This window comes from Dendrobium catenatum, unplaced genomic scaffold (assembly GCF_001605985.2).
Source record: "Dendrobium catenatum unplaced genomic scaffold, ASM160598v2 fragScaff_scaffold_621, whole genome shotgun sequence".
In the NCBI taxonomy this organism is placed as follows: domain Eukaryota; kingdom Viridiplantae; phylum Streptophyta; class Magnoliopsida; order Asparagales; family Orchidaceae; genus Dendrobium; species Dendrobium catenatum.
The window spans coordinates 20518265-20539538 of record NW_021319083.1 but is presented as its reverse complement, the minus strand read 5'-3'; the positions used below and the strand labels follow the sequence as shown (position 1 = coordinate 20539538).

The following is a 21274-nucleotide window of genomic DNA, read 5'->3' as shown; positions in this document are numbered from 1 at the left end:
TGATGTGACATCTTGTGCCACATCAATTACACTTAGGTATCACCTTATATTTTGATAATATTAAAGAAATATAATCCTTAAAATTATATCCACTAAAATTATACATCACATATTTAGTCTTTATTCTACTAATTCAATAGCTTCTATCTTCTAAACATTTCCTCCACTATACTAGTTTTATTATTATTATTATTATTATTTTTGTGGGCTCCGAAAATTCGTCCCCGGCCTCCGCTCGCTTTTCTTATTTGGCGAGGGAGTTTTAACGAACTAAGTTCCGAGGTAAATTTTGGAAGGCAGATGGGTTTGTAGATAAGACACTACCCAGAGATTTCGCCCTCATTTTGCGAGGACTTTATGATCTGAGTTCTGGTTTCCTATAGGCGCAAGCCCCTATAGTTAATTACCCCTCCCGATCACGAGAGAGAACTTTCGATTAAGGCTAGTCGTCAATCAGATACGTATAGAATACGTGTTATCTGGCATATAGTAGCAGCATAGGGATAGGTATTTGGAAATTGGGTTTGGATTTAGAATTTGGAGAAGTTGGATATTTAAAACAGAAATTTCACCATCTAGTACTTAAAGCGGATGGTGGGGGAATGAATGATGGGCCCGATCAAGATCCCATGGTTCCGTCATCCCGGGCCATCGTGGTCCCTGGTCTACTTAGTCAGAGGAGGTAGTCGACCCAACCTGACAGAAGGATCCTTGTCGGCAGCCATGGGTTGCTTCGTCCAAGGGAACCTTGTAGACCGGGGTTGAATGTTTGTCTAAGGGGTCAAATTTAAATCCACCTTAGCTTACAGAGGGCTTTGTGCCCTATCGATCATATCCTATTGATTCATATCTCAAGGATTTAACGCCATTAAGGAGCGTATTGGCTCTGGCCATAACCGCTATCTGTGGTACCATTTGGCGGCAAAACCACTCACATGACAGTTGAAGAAAGGATTGGAGCAGCTGATAGGAGAAAGATGGATGGCAATGCTTTATTCAAAGAAGAAAAGTTGGAAGAGGCGATGCAACAGTATGAAATGGTAAGAACTTAGAATCCTCTAGTTTCATATATTTTTGCCTGTTGGTTGGTTTCAACTATAACTTTTTTTACAATTAATGATTGAGCTTCTTTTGATGTTAGGCTATAGCATATATGGGGGATGACTTCATGTTCCAGTTGTTTGGAAAATTCAGGGACATGGCTTTGGCGGTGAAAAACCCTTGCCATCTCAATATGGCTGCTTGCTTGATTAAGTTGACACGATATGAAGAAGCCATTGGCCAATGTAGCATTGTACGTATGCATATAGAATTTCAATTAGTCACGTATGCCTTTTTCTAACATTATTAGCTTGGGATTCGGATTTAGGCCTTTAGGGATAGTATTTATCTTAGAATGGGAGTTTTTAGGTAATTGGAAATGCTACTGAAGGTTAACTAAATAGAATGATTTTTTTTTTTTTTTTTGTGGACCTTGATAGTATTCTATTTTTAAGAAGTACTTCAGTTAGTTTTTTTTGTTTAAGGAAACATTAAGGACATTTCTGTTTTGGAACAGTTTTAGATTGGTTTGTATTTATTGCAAAAGGCAACATAAAGTTGATTCACATAGTTTTAAGTTAACGATCTTGCTTGTAACTTTGTACACTCTCACGTCTCTTAAGCAAGTACAAAACTTTGAATGTATGGAAAGGTTATATGAGATCAATATGCTGGAAAAAAAATACTGCTAGCGCTAATTAGCACCTGATTCAATAAAAAGGTTATCCATGTTAATAATTCAAATTCTTAGGCCTCCAAGTGATGGTACCTTTAGTTGTTTCTTTGACTTGTAAATCGGTTTTAAACCAAAAAGTTGATTTCTTCGCTGAAATAGTATACTTCATTTTACTCTTAGCTTTTTATTAATGGGTTGACGTTTAAAAAGTTGAGCCATCAGTGATGGATCATGGAAAGCTAGAGAGATGTTGCTTTGGTTGGACAAATGTAAGCGTTTTAATGAGAGGCATATGTAGTCCTTTAATCGATTTTCTTTATCCAGCTGTGGTTAGCTATTAATTGCTTTTTCATCTTAAGTATGGTCATGATGTAGGACATTTGAGTCTAGATTTTTAATGCAAATCCAATAGGAGATGGAAAAGAAATTATGCAAAATGTGCACAAAGTTTTGAATTTAACAAACTTTTAATTTTAAACAATTATTCGTCACTTATGATGAAAGTTTAATTATTAAAGTCAATCAAATGAGATGAAAATTAAATGAACTTTATTAGGCCGGTTCATCCTGAAATGGCTAGGCCGGCTATTGTTTACAGGAGGCGGACAAGTACTGCCTCCCATTAATGATGCCGCCTATGCTGTGGGCCCCACTAGGAGCAAAGCAAGGAAAGAGAGAGCAGCGTCTAGAGATAGAGGGAAAGAATTTGAATTAGGAAATCAATGTATTAATAGTATGAGTTGTTTTAGGGTTAGGGTTATGCATGTTTTGTGTCTTTCTCTTGGAGTCCTTTGGCTTTTTGGCTCTAGATTTCGTCATCTAGAGATTTAGGAGAGACGATCATCCTCTCGAATTGAGGATCTCTTGTATCTTGTTTTCCTTATTGTTTGACTTTGATTTTCCTACTGCAATATATTGTTTTGGGTTGTTTTCACCCAGATTTTGCGTCATTCTCGTTGTTTTTCACCAATTGGTGATAGGTTTGCTTGCGAACTCAAGTATTTCCTATCAAATTGGTATCATAGCAAGTCTTGGGGCCAGTGGAGGGCTGTTTTTGGCGAATTTCAGTCGCTGTTTTTTGTTCGAAAAAGAGGGAAGTTGTTGTTTTTGGAGACCCAAATTCAAATTTTGTGAATCTACAAACTCCGGATAGTGATGTCGGCCAAGAAGGTGGATGCTTTGGAAGAGAGACTTGAAGGGGAGATGAATCAAATCAAGACAACGGTGGAGGAAAGGATTTCCTCCATGGAAGGACAAGTAGCCGATCTTCGGGATATGATTAAGAAAATTTTGGAAATCCACAACCAATTGGCAGCTTCCATGGCAAAAGGGATGGAAGGGAAAAGCACAAATTCTGAAATTCGTAGGGAGGAAGATGAGGTGGAAATCATGGAAAGAGAAAGAAGAATCTTTTATCAATCTAGAGTCTGTCTAGAGTGAAGAAAGAGGAGTTGGATATGGGGAATGCCAGGAGGGATACTATATCCGCCGAGGTGCTGATTTTGAAGAAAGAAGGGGGGAATTCGAAGGGAGTTTGGGCTATGGCAAGGCAAGGGAAGACCGGAGACGTGGGGAGGGCCAAGCACTTAGGAGAGGGGAAGCTATGGAAGAATAAGGGGGAATGGTGGAGATCAGAAGGTGAGGAAGCTGAAGATGCTCATATTTGAAGGGGAGGATGTTTATGAATTGATTTACAAGGTGGAGAGGTACTTCGCCGTCAATGGGCTGACGGAGGAGGAGAAGCTGACATCGACAGACTTGTGCTTGGAAGGGAAGGCTCTGTCTTGGTATTAGTGGAGAGACCAAATGAGACCGATCAGGAACTGGAGGGAATTTAAGGAATGCATAATAAAACATTTCCAAACCGATCGGGGAGGAGATTTTTATGAGCAGTTATTTGCTCTGACACATGAGGGATTAGTAGCAGACTACCGGGAGCATTTTGAGCACCTGGCCAGCAGGGTGGAGCGATTATCAGATATTGTATTGAAGGGGAACTTCATGAAGGGGTTGAAGGTAGAGATCCGAGCAGCAGTGAAAGTTCTGATGTCTCGTGACTTGGGGGAGGCCATAAAGTTGGCATAGTTAGTTTAAAATTAGAAAAATCTGGAGAGGGGAGCCAGGAGTAACAACATAGGGAGCACTTACAGGATGAAGATCACCCATCTTGCACCTAAAGGTCAAGCAACAGGAGTAAGTCGGGAGGCCACTAGGGAGAAGACAGTAGGAGGGAATGGAGGAAATTTCAAGCGGCTGATAGAGAAAGAGATGCAGGAGAAGAGGGCTAAAGGGTTGTGCTTCAGGTGCGATGAGAAGTATACGCTAGGGCATCGGTGCAAAGACCGAACTCTTCAGGTTCTCACCGTCTGTGATGACAAGAAAACTGAGAAGGGAGGTGAGGAGGAGATGGAGGAAAAGCTGCATTTGAATCTGACCAAGGTTTCCTTGAACTCAAGATTAAAAAAAAATTCATGCTCACTAAATCAATTATGATAGTACTGAATCGTATGCTTCTCAAGATTAATAAAATTATATGAATATGTATTCAAGTTATATACACTCTCCATCAATTAATTTAACACCTAAATGCCTTATATAATAGATATTCTGGCTTGAAATTAAATTAGTTATGTTAAATTTATTTAGTTTTTCCAGGCCTATATTTTTTCACTTCCTCTCATAGCTTTATTGTATATCTTTTTTTTTTTTTTAGTTTGCATGATCTTAGACATCTCAATTGTTCTTAAATTTTTTGCATCAAAATGCTTATTTAATTATTCAACGTCATCTTAGTTTTAAATTTTATTGAAAATATTTATTAACCAAATCACTGTAATATCATTAATGACTCTCCAAATCCCAATTGATATTACACATGGATCTAAAGTCTATATTTATGCATCCTTTTCAAGCTTAATTCCACTTTCCTTTTTGGATCAACTTAATATATCTCATTTTGTTCTTTAAAAACAATTTCTTACCTACAACTCTCATTTAGTAAGTTCTCAGATTATATTTTGATCTTGCCTTTATATGTTATATCTGACCAAACTCTTATTTTCATTTTTAATGGATCTAACATGATCAAAATCCTTAAATCTCTTATTTACCTTTGTTATTCTATGTGTCTCATTTTATATCTCCTTAATACCAATTCTTTTATGTAAATTATAAAAAACTGTAACTTTTGCTTTACCCACTATTTTTTTTTTAAATCTCTAGCTTCCTTATAAGAGCTAATAGGCCGTAGTTGTATTTAACTTTTGCCATCTCTTAGAAGCATATTTCTTTACCTTGGTAACTCTTTGTTTTGCATCACAAGCAAAGTCGCACAGCTACGGAGAGCCGAAGAAGCGCGCAAAAGGTAGGGAGTTAACTTCACAGTCGGCGGGCTCCTGTTCTGGATTGCGATCGAACGGGAAGGGAAAGCCGTGGAAGGAGCGGGGTCGATCGGCCAGAGGGAGGAAATCGGGCAGCTCGAGGCGCTCGACTTCGGTCGGGTAGCACACGAAAGGGAGAAATTTAATCCCACAGCCCGCGAGCTCTGGCTTGCTTCCGATCAGACAGTCGTAACTTCCGTTCCGACTGGAAGGGAAAGTCGCGTGAAGGAGCGAGGTCGACCGGCGTCGGAGGGAGGGGAAGGAGCGCGTAGAAGAGAGAGCTCGGGCGAATTTTGCGTGGAGAAGAGGAAGAATCCCCAACGAGGGAGCTTTGGGTCGGTATTTGAAGGCGACCTGGGCGCTCGTTCGAGGTTCTGCGAGGGATTTGCGGGAGGTGACCGATTCGGCGCTGTCTCGGCGGTATTTCGTGCAGGATTCGCGGGATTTGTCGAGCCTGAGGTTTGCGAGATATCCGGGATTCAACAGAGCAGAGGTATCATTTCGTTTTTTTTTTTTGTTTTCCTCTTTTTTTTTGATATTATACGGAGGTCAACAATTTTAGTGGATGTTTACAAAGCAGAACTATATCATGCTCAAAAAGTGTATGCCAAGGCATCTCAAATTGAGTATCCTTTGAAGTATCTTTATAGCTGGCGCAAAGTGATTTATACTCAATATTGGTCTTTAATGTAAACCTTAAGCAATTGAAAATTCTTAAGATACTCCTTAGTTACTTATAACACTTGTTAGCGGTTCATCGTATATGTATTTAATAACATTAACAACCTTTGGCATATATTTTTCTATTTGAATGCTCACTAAATCCATTATAATAGTACTCGATCGTATGCTTCTCAAGATTAATAAAAATTATATGAATATGTATTCAAGTTATATACACTCTCCATCAATTAATTTAACACCTAAAACCCTTCTATAATAGATATTCTGGTCTGAAATTAAATTAGTTTTGTGAAATTTATGTAGTTTTTCTAGGCCTATATTTTTTCACTTCCTCTCATAGCTTTATTGTATATCTTATTATTATTTTTTTATAGTTTGCATACTGTTAGACATCTCAATTGTTCTTAAATTTTGGCTTCAAAATGCTTATTTAATTATTGGACGTCATCTTGTTCTTTAAATTTTATTGAAAATATTTATTAACCAAATCACTGTAATATCATTAATGAGTCTCCAAATCCCAATTGATATTACATATGAATCTAAAGTCTATTTTTATGCATCTTTTTTCTAAATTTTGTATGCTCTTATTGAGATTAACAGTCTTATCCCATATTTGACTAAAGTATTTCAATTTGCCTCCCTACTGACTTATCTTTAAATATTAACAATTTCTCGCTTTCAAATTCCATCACCTTATCTTTGTTTAATGTATTTTTTGTTTTTAATATTTCATGATACAAGTATATAAAGACCAATAAAAAATATATTAAAAAAAAGGTAAGGTAATGGAATTTGGAAGTGAGAGAAATTATATATATATATATTAGAGGTCAATAAAGAGGATGTTTCAGATCAGTCTTGATTCTTGAAGGAGGCAGCTCCTGCAACATGTCTTCAAGGAGGCACTTGCCCTATTCTATTTTGGAAAAATTTTCCTTCCTTAATTTTGGTAAGGATGCTTGATTTTGAACAGGCTAGGCAGAACATCTGCTACTTGATCACTAAAATTAGTTGGAACGAATGAGAGAAGCTAACGGAGAGGTTCTACTTTGTTTTTGTTTTTTTTTTAAATTTCATTTGGAAGAACTCTGCACCGAGGTAGTTTTTACATAAACCAGTGCTCGAGTTAAAAAAACTATCAACCTCTAATTTGGCTACATATTCCATAATCTTAATAATCCTGATCAACTATTATGTCCTAAGTAAGTTTAGTTTTTCCTTTGTTTCTTTGGAGTTGATGTAAAGCTTGTTTTGTGAATCACTCCATGCTTATTGTTGTGGTCGTATACCTTGTGCTGCGTGTATTTGCCGACTTCTCAGTATCGTTACTTCTCTTCCAGATGAATAATTGTTGCTTTAGGCTTCGTTTGGGGCAGCTTTTTTACTGCTTCTTAAAGCAGCTTTCTTGTACTAAAAAGCTGTTTTAAGAAGCAGTAAGAAAGCCATCCTTAATATTAATCTCATCTTGGAGTAAATCTGCTTCAAAAAATCCTTATTTTTTATAATGACAACCCGCATTATTGAACTTCCAGGTGCTGACAGAAGATGAAAATAACGTGAAAGCATTATTCAGGCGAGGGAAAGCTAGAGCAGAACTTGGTCAAACTGATGCTGCTCGAGAGGACTTTGAAAAGGCTAAGAAAATTGCTCCCCAAGACAAGGCTATCGCAAGGGAACTTAGACTGATCGCAGAACATGAAAAAGCAGTCTATCAGAAACAGAAGGAACTTTACAAAGGGATTTTCGGACCAAGACCTGAACCAAAGCCCAAACGGAGTTGGCCTTTGCGTTTTTGGCAGTGGCTTGTCTCCATATTTTACTACCTCTTGAGGTTTCGCAAACAAAAGGCTGAGTGAACTATTTGCTACCCGGTGAGTGCTAGCTAAGTACCACTCTTTCTATTTGTGTTGGAAGACCTGGAAGATCTTGGACGTGTAAAAGTTATTACTTAGTGGGATGATTTCCTTTAAATATTTTATGGGATTTTTGTTAGATGGGGCTTTCAACTATTTTATTTGGTTTAGATGTTTTTTGGGCTGGATAAGCTCCTAAGGCTTGACAAATGTTTCTGATGCCCTCTACTTATCACTTTCTGAACTGCTTTTGGAGAGTAAAACATAAAATTGAATGAAGCTTCAATACTGGACTAAGAAAGCCAAAAATCTCCTTGTTTAGCAACAAGTCTTGCGGAATGACCAAGCCAAAAACCCAATAATTGCTCATCCGGTTGCCAATAAATCAGAAAATTATTTCCGGTCACTGGACATAGAGATAGGTCCAGACACCGATAAAATATTGATATGTGGAGAAAAGCGCGGGTAAAGCATAGTCAAAGCGCAATTAAAAAGTACAGTCCACATGACAAGTTTTAATTGGATGTCTAGACATATTTTTAGGTCCGGTGACGGGACCTAATAATTTGCCCAATAAATCAGAGAATGACCATCCAGCAGTGTGGAGATACCAAAACAGGGAGAACTGTGTTTCATCCTTGTCCAGTTGCTGGAGGCAGCCCGTCAAAAATAGTAATGATTTCTTGGAAATTCTTCCAGCTAGAGATTTTGTGTTTGAAGGCATTTACATAGTGTAAAAGACTGTCTCTGCATTTAAATTGAGATAATAAAAAGAATTTGAAAGTTGATTTGCTTCTGTTAGGCAACCTTACCGGATTCTGGTCAACACCAGATACAGGAACTGCAGATAAGACACCACAGATAGAGGTGGGCAAGTTCAGAGGAAAGTCCCAACAGCCTCTATTTATAACATATTTAAGTTTATAAAGCTCAAATGCTACTTAGAGAAGGGAAGAGTGAATGCAATGATCATAATACACGTGCCCCAATGCCTACTTATAATCTCACTTCCTCTTAAATTTTTCTAACATATGCATTAAGCAGATGAGACGAAAATAGTGTTCTAGTGATACTTAACCTCATACACCTATTTTTAGTAAGTGGGGCCAAAATCTCTCTCGTATCTGCATCATATAGATGGGTCAGAAAAGTACCTTTACGACATTTATAACATAACAAAGAGTGGACTTTTCCACCTTTCAGTACAAAACTTCAAAAAATGCAATGCACTGCACAGTAAATAGATTAAGCATTTAATTCAATATTCAGATGATGTAAGCATTGTCAGTAAAATGTCATAGTACTTGTGAAGTAGACTATTCATTAAATTTTCCCTTTTCAATTTCAAACTTTCTAGGAATGCTCACATGAACATTTCATGACTTTTATACAACTATTACATTTGTCAGAAAAGTCTCGATTAAATAGTATATTCAAAAAATTGTGCGGAAAAACAAACTATTAAAAACTCAAATTTGTATAGACAAAATATCCACTAAAGATGCAATAACATATTAAAAATCATTTGATTGAAACTTTATAAAATCTAAAAAAATATATTTTTATTCATATCTTCTTATAGACATACTAAAATAATATTCAAAAAATTGTGCGGAAAAACAAACTATTAAAAACTCAAATTTGTATAGACAAAATATCCACTAAAGATGCAATAACATATTAAAAATCATTTGATTGAAACTTTATAAAATCTAAAAAAATATATTTTTATTCATATCTTCTTATAGACATACTAAAATTGAAATCAAAGATAGAGGTTTAGGAGTCTACCTCGAGTTTTACAATTCCCTGAATTGGCTCGACGGACGAATCCTGAACTTTGGCCTTCAAACTCTCTCTCACTTTCTCTTTATTATCCTATCCTCCTCTTCTTCCCCGACAAGGTTGGGTGGAATGGTGCATGCAAAAAGGTTTTAGATATTTTAAATAGTGTATTTATATTATTTTGACCTAGTATCACGGCGCTCATTTTTCTAGCACCATAGCGCAACTAGAAAATCTTCTAGATGCTCCCAGAATATGCTCACATGAGACCCGACGCCTTGAGCTCACAGAAAACCTTTTTTTTTTGTTCAAAAATTGGAGAGCTCAAAGCTGGGGCACCAACTATGAATTTTAAAACTTTGGATTTTCACTTCTCTAATCCAAACCTTGGCTTAATTAAGCCCCAATACACATTTAGAATTTTAAAACTTTAACGTAATTAGCTTTAATTACCTAAGTCTCTAACGACTTGCATCACACTTTGGCTAATAAGACTCACTTTTTTAACATATCTTGGCATCCCTATTGTCACTAGAAGATTTCTTATATTAGATATTCAAACTTTGAAGAACAAAGCTTCTTATCTCTTGGAAGGTTGAAAAGCAAAATCTTTATCTCTGACTATAAGATTACAATACCTTAGATTCACTATTTGGAATGCGATAACTTATTAGAATCATTGAGTTATTATACACAAAACTTGATATAAATTTCTTAGCAAAATCCGAGCCATGTTTCTTTTTATTAATATATACATACTAAAGATATTAAAATTAAGGAAAATTTACATGCACATCATTTTATTTCAAACTATTTACATATCTAACATCCAAAATATTAATATTACATGTTTACAATCCATATACAACATTAATATCAAATATATCACTCCTACAATTCATTTCTACCATTCATACTATCCTATAAACTTAAATATTTTATTTCATGCACTCAAATTTATTATATCAGTGATAGTTATGTAATATTAATATTTTAGATATTAGATATGTTAATAACATCAAATAAAATGTGGTATGTATGTAAATCACTAAATCCCCTAAAATTAAAAGTGATATAAACTGGCGTAACAAGAAAGGCGCGTAGGTCGACCTTCTTCCTTGCAGAAATTATTGGGTCAGGTGACCGAAGCCATCTCTCCGTTCGGTCGCCAATAAAAATGCGCCATCTGTCAGTCGTTTTTTTAATTTAATATTAACGCTTTATGTCTTGTCAGAGTTAGCGACCCGACCCGATAACGCTATTCATTTGAACTTTTAAGCTTTTGCCGCCCTATTTTTTCATTTTGAGACCCGCGAAAGACGCAAATATGTGCTGCTGTAGAAGAAAAAACGAGCCAGAAAATTGCAGAGAAGAAATGGACTGCTCAGTGAAGAGGGAGGTGGAAGAGGGAGTGCAACATATTAAAAATCATTTGATTGAAACTTCATAAAATCTAAAAAATATATATTTTTATTCATATCTTCTTATAGACATACTAAAATTGAAATCAAAGATAGAGGTTTAGGAGTCTACCTCGAGTTTTACAATTCCCTGAATTGGCTCGACGGACGAATCCTGAACTTTGGCCTTCAAACTCTCTCTCACTTTCTCTTTATTATCCTATCCTCCTCTTCTTCCCCGACAAGGTTGGGTGGAATGGTGCATGCAGGTTTTAGATATTTTAAATATATAGTGTATTTATATTATTTTGACCTAGTATCACGGCGCTCATTTTTCTAGCACCATAGCGCAACTAGAAAATCTTCTAGATGCTCCCAGAATATGCTCACATGAGACCCGACGCCTTGAGCTCACAGAAAACCTTTTTTTTTGTTCAAAAATTGGAGAGCTCAAAGCTGGGGCACCAACTATGAATTTTAAAACTTTGGATTTTCACTTCTCTAATCCAAACCTTGGCTTAATTAAGCCCCAATACACATCTTAAAATTTATAATTACACATTTTATCAATTATAAATGAAACTTTAACGTAATAAGCTTTAATTTCCTAAGTCTCTAACGACTTGCATCACACTTTGGCTAATAAGACTCACCTTTTTTAACATATCTTGGCATCCCTATTGTCACTAGAAGATTTCTTATATTAGATATTCAAACTTTGAAGAACAAAGCTTCTTATCTCTTGGAAGGTTGGAAAGCAAAATCTTTATCTCTGACTATAAGATTACAATACCTTAGATTCACTATTTGGAATGCGATAGCTTATTAGAATCATTGAGTTATTATACACAAAACTTGGTATAAATTTCATAGCAAAATCCGATCCATGTTTCTTTTTAATGATGATATTAACATGAGGAAATTATGTCTCATTTCTTGGAAAAATACTTGTAGGCCATTTCAATTTGAGGGTCTTAGGTTTCCTACTCTTCATAATATCACTTCTTCTTATAACTTCTACTTAATTTGCAATTTCTTTCTAATGTCTCTTCTACTAAATGGTGGAAATTTAAGCGTACCTCCTTGTGGAAGTAGCAGGCTGGATGTTCCTTCCCTTTTAAGACAAATATTAAAAAAACAACTAATATAATAAAGCTTTGTATCACCTTCAAAATCCATACTGGTAGCAGGTTTTCTACCTTTTGGGATCTGTGGCTCCCTAGGAGCTCTGTAATGAAAATTGTTAACTTCTTTAACTTTGTTGATATTTGTTCTTATGCCAATATTTTTGACATTTTGGTTAATGGCTGATGGTGCATCTTTAATTCTTGGTCTTTGGTTTTAAGACAACTTATTTCTTCTATAAATATTCTTGATTTTTGTTATGAGCGGATCGAAGACTTAGGCTAAACCTATTTCTTAAGAACTTTTTGTAGTTCTTATATCCACTATTTCTTGGTATATGAATATTTTACACAAGAATTATGCTTTAAGATTTTCAATGTTTACCTAGTTGGCTTTAGGCGGCGTTTTGAAAATTGCTAACTCTCATATTAGAAGAAATTTCTTGATTAACTTTGATTGCTCTCTTTGCTTTTCATATTTTTGAGAATTCCCCTCACTAATTCCTCATGTTTCAATCTTCTTGATGTGGCCAAATATCAAGCAAGTGTTTGATTATATTTTAGAGCTAAGCAATGGCTTTAAAACCATAAGAAATATATATTACCTTCCTATTTGATGCTATGTTTATTTCATTTGAAAGGATATGAATCACAAGAAATTCACATCTATTTTAATAGTGTCTCTATCATTCAATATCTTATTAAAAAAATGCTATTCAACTCAAGATTAAAAAATGGGAGAATTTTGAGGAAATTAAAAAAAAATTTCATTTGATATTCAAACTGGAATTTCTCTCTCTGGTTCAGGGTTTTGCTTTATTGGACAATGATGAAAGATTTATTCTTCAAGCCTCCATCATTGTGGAAATATCAACTGTTCTCCATCAATGGCCTTTTCAAAGGTAATAAGGGCATTTTCATCTCTTATGGATTTCCTCTTTGCTTAGTTTATTTAATGGCTAAAAATTCTATATCTTATGAGTCCATTATTTATTGGTGCCTATCTTTTTTTTTGCCTTATATTGATTAAGCCAATTTTCAATATTTCAGTTTCTAATATAATGTTTCTCTCTTACTATTCAATTATTTTTCTTCAATTGGTATATAAGTTGAGCTTGGCTGAATTTTTATTTGCAGCTCTTATTCTTTTGAATGTAATTGGGTAGGTAAGTTAGCTTTGGCCTTGATATTTATTCTCATATAACATAATAAATTGTTGGTACATTGTCCTCAACCTTAAAAAAATAAATAAAATCTCAAACAATAAAATTTATTAATATATACCATACTAAAGATATTAAAATTAAGAAAAATTTACATGCACATCATTTTATTTAAAGCTATTTACATATCTAACATCCAAAACATTAATATTACATGTATACCACGCATATACAACTTGAATATCAAATATATCACTCATATACAACTTGAATATCAAATATATCACTCATACAATTCATTTTTATCATTCATATTATTCTATAAATTTAAATATTTTATTTCATGCACTTAAATTTATTATATGAGTGATAGTCATATAATATTAATATTTTAAATATTAAATAGATAAATAACATGAAATAAAATATGTTATGTATGTAAATGAGTAAATCACTAATAAGAAAGGCGCGTAGGTCGACTTTCTTTCTTGGCACGCGAAAGCGTCCTCACTTCTCCGGGAAGCAAGCGAGCTTCCATGACGACGGCGGTGTTGTTGAGCTCGTGAAACCACGGCGGTGAATTCCTTACGCTTTGATAAAATACTTGCTCCTTTCACCTAGTTTCGGCTAGAAAATAATGGCGCAGGACTGCGAGAGTAGGTTAAAGAAGATCATGGACAAGCTCTATTACGCACCAAGGCCGAGGCTCTCCACTCCTAGGTCAATACGTTCTCTTGAATCTTTCATTGAGTTAGATGTTCTCGATACTTGTCACACTGATTTTTTTGTTTCTTGTCTTTCTTTACTATGAAAGTTCGCATAGAGGTAGTGATGTGATTGCGAGCGAGCGTGCAGTAGCGCGGGCTCTGGCGCTGCGGGGACCGGTGGAGAAGACGGCTCCCTGCCGGCCATGGGATCGGAGGGATCTTTTCAGTAGGTTGACGACTTTCAAGGCCATGACTTGGTTCGGGAAACCTAAGGTTGGTTCGCTGCTAATATATTTGTGAATTTTTATAGGGGCTTTGATTCCGTGAAGGCATTTTTTTTGTCTATTTTATGATCCTCTGCCTTGCACTCGAATACGTGATTTGGGGTTGCTGGGCTGGAATTGCTTCTTGAGGTGTTTCGATTCATGACAGTTAAGGTTGGGAGTATGAATTAGTGTATATTTTGCTCCATATTCATTCCTAGTAATTCGAGGGGGCTTTAATAAATTTCTATCATGCTTGAGGTGTATTTGCGAGATTTGTGACGAACTTTTACCACTTCATGAAGGGTGGAATTTAAGAAACTGAACTTAAATTCTTTGGTTTGTTGTTAAGATAGTTTGGTGTTAACATAATCCCACATGTATGTTTATCTAGTTATGTTAACTTGTGTTATGCTAAAATTGTTTGGTTGGTGAGAAGTTTAATTGTTAATCCTATATTCCATGGGTTGTATAGGTGGTTGGAGTTTATCTCCTGAAGCGTTCAAGCTCTAGGCTAAGTCAATTTAAATGGTTGAACAATTAATGCTGGTTAAAGTTACCTAGTGGTTTAGGGTTTATTTTTGCTGTAAGGATGGTGCCAAAAGACACTAAGCTGAAGTGTCACTAAAATTGAGATTGGTGTGCCATAAAATAATCACAAATGAGAAAGGGAAAATACTAGAGACATCAAGATTTATGTTATTTGACTTTATCCAAGTCTACATCCACATAAGCAGATAGATGATCTAATCCACTAATAACAAACACAACTCAAAATCATGACGTGCAAAGTAAGTGCAATCATCAAAAGGTTCTCAATTTTGCAGTATACACTCACAAAAAAGAAGGTTCTCAATTTTCTGAATTTTGTAAGTTGACTCTTCAACGTCTCTAAAATGTGATGCTTCAATGTAGTCGAAGAAATAACTACAACAACTCCTGAAATTGCACCTTGCAAGATACAATCTTATGACTCTTGTGCTCTCACGACAACCAAATTATCTTGGCTTACCTAAAGGATCTTAACATCTCCACCTTGCATCACTCAGAGCACCTAAAGATATAAGATTCATTGTATCAAGTATGTATCTCATGCTAACAATTGTCCTATTACAATCATTGCCAAGACTTCTAGTTCTATGCACACCTATTGCATGATTTATAATTAGAAAATAATGATCTATAATACCACATATGAAATAGTATGTTGAGTCAAGCACCCTTGATCACTGTGCATCTAACTTGCATTTATATAAAGAACATTGCTAAAATGTATATAAATTTTATTTGGATTTGTTGTCAAGTCCTCTTGATGGTTATAATATGCATGCTACTCCTTTAGTGTCATATAATCTCTCTTGATGTGCATCCTTGCCTCTGAAATAAAATAAGTTTTTTTGCTAATAGCTTGCTTCTAGAGATGGACCCTTTTTGATGTGAAACCAAACATGCAAGGATGATTAGATTAAGGAATTTGCACGCTTAATATTTAGAGCACAATAATTATATCTTTATAGTGATTTCGAACGACAACATAAAACACAAAGAGCGGCGACATAAGCTTAGGCTAAATCACATGTGTAGGAGTTTAGACCGTAAAAAAATCAATTAGTCTAACATTGCATGCATGGAAAGTTTCAGCAAGAAATCCCTAGACTAACAATGAGATTAATACTATGAAGGATCCCTCATACAACTCTATAATTTACTAGGCTTTAGCGGAGGACTAAAACGATCTCATTGAATCAGTTAAATTCCACAATTGGAAGTAACGAGGAAAATAATGAGTGAGGGAAAGAGTTCACTGAAGGTAGCCGACGACGGATGGATTGGTTGACATCCCACGATCATTCACGATCCATTTGGGAGGTGTTCCTCAATTGACAGGGCCAACGTGAAGATGATGCGTTCAATGTAGCTTTCCACGGAGTCGTCGACGTCCAAATTGAAATCGAAGAATGGAGATCGGAGAATGTCGGTCCGGTCCAGAGAATCCTTTACGAACTCATGATCAAAATCCGGGTCGGACATGCATGATTGTCTAAGAGAGAAAGTAGAGACTGAGAGGGGAAAGGGATCTGGTAGGTTCGACCAAGTAAAGGGGAAGAAGGGAAAATAGTTAAATCTGAAAATAATTTTAGATATAGTGAGTAATTATATAGTAATTTTCTTGAAATTTGAATTTGAAAGAGTGGGAATTAGGAAGAAAAGTGGGGATGAGATTGAATTAATTAGATCCTTAATTTATGGGACCTAATTAATTAGAGAGAGGAGGGGGAAGGGGCCGACCATGGAGAGAGGAGAGAGGAGAGAGAGAGGGGTTAGGCATTAAGGAGGTGGACCCAAGCCATTAAGGGGATTGAATACTTTTCTGAAATTAATTTCAGATTTAAGTTAATTGGGGGGTTTTCCTAAACTAAAGGAGGAGAATTTAAGAAGAGTTTTGAAATTCAAATATTTTGAATTTGAATTTGAATTTAATTCTCGTCCTAAATTAGTGGGGCTAAATTAAGAAAGCATTTATGGTGGATTCAAATTCAAAAGTTTGGAGGGAATTATGTGGCCGGCGGCTATTGTGGGGGAGAAGGATATGGCCGACGACTTTAGGTGGTGGAGCAAGGGGCCGGCGGGTGGAGGCTTCAAGACGGCGACCAAGAGCTTGGGCTAGGTAACTTAGATCCACGAATTGAGCACTTTCATAATATGGATTATGTCAATTTAGGAAAGAATTTAAAATTTGGATTTGAAATCATATTTTGAGTTGGATCTCCATCCTAATCTTCATGCTCTGCTTTTGGAAAGAGGCAAGATAATCAATTTTGGATCCATGGGAGGGGAAGACCGGCGGTTAGGGTTTGAGGTTTTGGTGGCGTTTGGCTAAGGAGGAAGGGGTGTGTGTTAAGTGGAAGGGATCTTGTTGAGGTTGACCGGTTGCTTGGGAACTTGAAGTGGCCGGCGGGTGTTTGTGAAAGAAGAGGTGGCCGGATGTAGGGGAAAGGAAGAGACGATAAGAAAATACTACGAGTTCTAACCGCGAGTCCCAGAATCCACTAGCGGCTGGCCGGTGATGCATGACCCTCTCCTAGGGTTTCTCCTCTCAAGAACTCACAAAGAGATCAAGAACACGAAAGCTAAAATTTTTATTCATATTCATCATTCCCAAATACAAGAGAACTAGTCTATAAATAGGCCTCATGAAAAGAAAAGAAACAATGACTAAGATGCCCTTCAGACTACAACACCACATGATCACCCCTAGGAGTAAAATGGGAAAAACAGAAATATAAAATAAACTAGTATATAAAACACATAAAAAAAAAACTCCAGATCGTAGCCGTTGATCTCTGATGTCCTCATCACTTTCTCTATTAGTCTATCTGCTTACATACCCCTATTCATCTTGATTTTCTTTGCCAATATCTCGGAGCTTGAAGATTATTCTTTTTGATATCGTTGAGTTATTCATAGCTTCTAAGCTTATGATGTTCCTTCTATACAACATGTCCTGAATACGTTTATGGAAGGGAGTTGCATAAAATTGATAAAGCCTGATCCTTACAATGCATAATCTTATTAATATTTTTCAAATCATGGATAATTGAACTAAATTGATTTAGATATGACTTGAGTGCATACATTTTTTCATGCACTACAAATACTATATCTACTTTTTAAAGAATTTGTTGGAGAGGCTTTTGTTTATGAACAATAACTCTAGCTTGAGCTATAAATATTTTGCAGTAAATTTCTTCAAGAAATTTATCAAGATAATTTTTTCTCAGCACACGTCAGTACTTTTTCATCCATCTTTGTCTTTTCATCTTAAATACTTATCGTTGGCCTCTTTGAATGCGTCATGACTGTTTTTACAATACCATTACACAAGAGTTTCATTTATCTTGGTTCTCCAAAAGCCCAATTTTTTGACCCATTAAACTTCTTCATCTCAAAACTTCATGGCCATTGATCATAGAATTGCACTCTAGTATTAGTTTTTTGTAATGAGGGCTCCAATAGAAGCATCACCGTGATCATGATTGATGTTCCACATAGCAAATACAAATGAGAATTAGAAAGTACAATCAAAGAGATATCAAGGTATTGATGGTTTGACTTAAACTAAGTCTACATCTACATGATAATAGAGAGGATCTGATTCACTAACAACAAATAGAAGTCAAAATTGTGACATATAAAAAAAGGTCATTCACCGACCCTTTCTTAATTCTCAAGTACACCCACTCACGAAGGAGTGAAACAAAAAATGTTACACCTTGACATTACTTTACACATAAAATCCTATTCTTCTTGCATTCACCGGGAGCTGTTAATTCTTAAAAATTCTAGCCATTGCGAGTGCACGAAACAAGAATAATCTTTCTTTGAAGCCTAGATCGAACACCTCTGACAACCATCGAAAATCTCCAAATGGAAATGTGTAGCATGCACATCGAGGTAATTGGGCCGAACAAATGATTGTCAATCCTGAACATCCCAAATCTTGAGATGGAATTCTCCTATTCTAAAATTGAACCAGTCTTCACTAGAAACCCATGTCGCATGATATACCTTTAGGTGCGATTTTGGCTTGCTGTGCCTTCCCGTCTTCTTTTTAACACATGGGTATATGAGTCAAATTAATTTACTTACCTCAAGGATAACCTTCATATGTTTTCCTTTTTCATCTTTACATGCATTTAGGATTCATGAAAAGATACAATCAATAATATTGGATTTCTTTAATGCTGTTTTGTGCGATGCCTTGGCTATGCCTTTATTGAAATATCATATAAAAATTGTCAAGTTTGTGTCCCTGGATTACATCTTCCTGGTCTAGCGATTTTCCTTAAGCCTGCATGTGTTGTGTGTCGTTTTTAGTTTGTTTTCTTTGGTTAGTGTTTCTCCCGTTTTGTTATCCGTTTCTTAGAGATTGATTTTTTTTTAGATCAAATTTAGTGTTGAGTTAATTTTGAAATTTACAGAAAATGATTTTGACCGCTTGCATATCGAGTTCATCTTAATCCTTTTGCCTTACACACCCTAACAAATTAGAACCTACTAACAAGTTAAAATTGAATTTAGATATAAAATCACCTCTTTAAACATCTATAAATTATAAGAGAGAGAGAGAAGTTGGTGCTTATGAGCATGAGAACTAAAAGTTTTGTGGGTGGGAAATGGCGGACATTTTACATCAATCCCGAAGGTGGCCCACTGCTATTTAATTGGAAACAGAGAAAAAAAGAAGGTTGAGAAATCAAATAATAAAATGAGAGATAAGAAAAAAGTAGAAGGGAAAAAAAACTTTAGGTAACCAAAATTATTATCTCGATGTGGCACAGGTATGATGGTGCTTAAATATATTATGATGATTCCACATATATGTGATAAAGTACATTTTGAGAAAGCTTTGAAGTAGATAATTACCCATATTAATAAAATTTCTTATTATCATCTGTGTGTTGATTTTTTTTTTTTTTTGGTACGAGAGATTTAGGATTATCTTTTGACAATATGGGCGTGCTAGGGTTTGCGGAAGAATATTTCTTGTATCCTTTTTATTTGTAAATCTATGCGGTTTTTTTTGATGGTGGATCAAACCCTCTCCATATCTCAAATAACATCGACTTCTTGTTATCAAACCACATAAATCCTATTATCTTCTTATGATGCTTGATTTTTTATTTTTATTTTTGTAAGTTCGTTGCATTCTCTCTAAGCATGTTCTTCAGCAAAAAAAATATGAGTTTTCTTACTAACAATTGTATTAATTGTCTAGTACCAGATATAATGGCCATTATAATACCAAGATCAAAAAATTGTGATAGCTCAAAAGTTTGATCTTTGGAGCGCAAAGATGCAAGATGTGTTGATCTAAAGGAATTTGTGAAAGCTCTCTTGGGAAAATTTTGAATATGCTTGAAACTATGATTTCCAACCTTCTAAAGTTCATATGTTAATCATGACTATGTTGAACTTGAGCGACAAAAAAATAACTCATAATTTGTATTTTAAATACTTTCTGGTGTCCCTTTGAATAAAATAGACCTTGTCCATAGATCACATGAATAAATTCTAAGAAAACAGCAGATGATGGAAATGACCAATAATCATGTAGTCTGAACTATACAAAGGATACCCATCCTGGATGGTTTAACAGCTTCTCATGTCACATATAGAAATGAAAATGAACGGGAATTTCCTTAAGAAGTCCTGCCTGAGATCAATTATAAATTGTTATTGAGTTATCACGCATGTAAGGAAAAATAATTGCAAAGTGCAAAACCATTTTGGGCAAATATAATATCCAATCATTTTAAGCATGCAAACCTGGTAGTAACCATAGCATATCAACATCTTCAGTTGCATCATGTAAATCCTTGCTTCTACAATCATCAAAAGCCTAATTCCATTGCCCAAGATAATTGATAGATGAAATGGTGGCGGATATAAAAACGATCAAACTGGGGATTGTTCATGCTATCAAGAGTAAATGAAATAACAGGAAGTGTTGTTAGCCGTAAAATAGCATGATAACGTTCTTTGAATCCCTCTACCAATACTGGAGGAGGTGAAGGAGGAAAAGATGCCAATGATTCATCGCAATGCATTATCAATCCTATGGACACAAGAAGCTTATGTCCATTATCCAGTTTTAAGCTAAATACTGCAGCAGCCTGTTCAACTGCAAAAATAGAAACACCTTAAAATTAGAACAGCGTCAAAGTTATAGACTAAGTAGCCGCAAATCAGTAGCAATGTCTAGAAAGAACCCTATTTGTAAGATAATAACCTAGATACTAAATGCACAAATTATATATATCCTTACTTAAAAGTTTCATATTCAACTATGAACATCATAGTTTTATTGTCAAAATAGTATAAAGAAGATATAGAAAAGCATCTCCAATAAGGCCCTAAGAGGCTCACTTTTAAGAACAGTTTTGCACATGTCCTATTGATTACACAGTGTAAGTGTTTATCCACATTGAGTTTGTATCTAGTTCTAAGCTCTTCAATTATGATGTCAAAAAACAAAACAAAGAAAACAGAAGATTGTCTCACCTTGCTGAAGAGTCCATGAAGCTGGAGAAGAAAAGAGAAGTCGTGCTCCACATGCCTCACAGACTATGATATCCATTTCAGCGTTGATCCAACCTCTCCTTGCACAGTTTAAAGGACTAATTACCTGAAG

At 35.5% G+C, this 21274-nt stretch overlaps 2 protein-coding genes across 2 annotated transcripts in view; one reads left to right on the top strand and one right to left on the bottom strand.

Annotated features, from left to right (window-relative positions):
* Positions 1 to 935: 935 nt before the first annotated feature.
* On the top strand, positions 936 to 7872 carry LOC110111475 (peptidyl-prolyl cis-trans isomerase FKBP42). Its single transcript, XM_020843377.2, has 3 exons — positions 936 to 1040; positions 1142 to 1294; positions 7317 to 7872. The coding sequence occupies exons 1-3, from the start codon at positions 936 to 938 to the stop codon at positions 7638 to 7640; spliced, it is 582 nt and encodes a 193-aa protein (XP_020699036.1). The 3' UTR covers positions 7641 to 7872.
* Positions 7873 to 15930: 8058 nt separating this feature from the next.
* Positions 15931 to 21274, bottom strand: part of LOC114579666 (nuclear-interacting partner of ALK-like) — a 5521-nt gene continuing 177 nt past the window's right edge. The window contains exons 2-4 of the mRNA XM_028695011.1: positions 21145 to 21268; positions 20545 to 20764; positions 15931 to 16204 (exon numbers count right to left, since the gene is read on the bottom strand). Coding sequence (XP_028550844.1) covers positions 15931 to 16204; positions 20545 to 20764; positions 21145 to 21268 — 618 coding nt within the window. The remainder of the gene's footprint in view (positions 16205 to 20544; positions 20765 to 21144; positions 21269 to 21274) is intronic.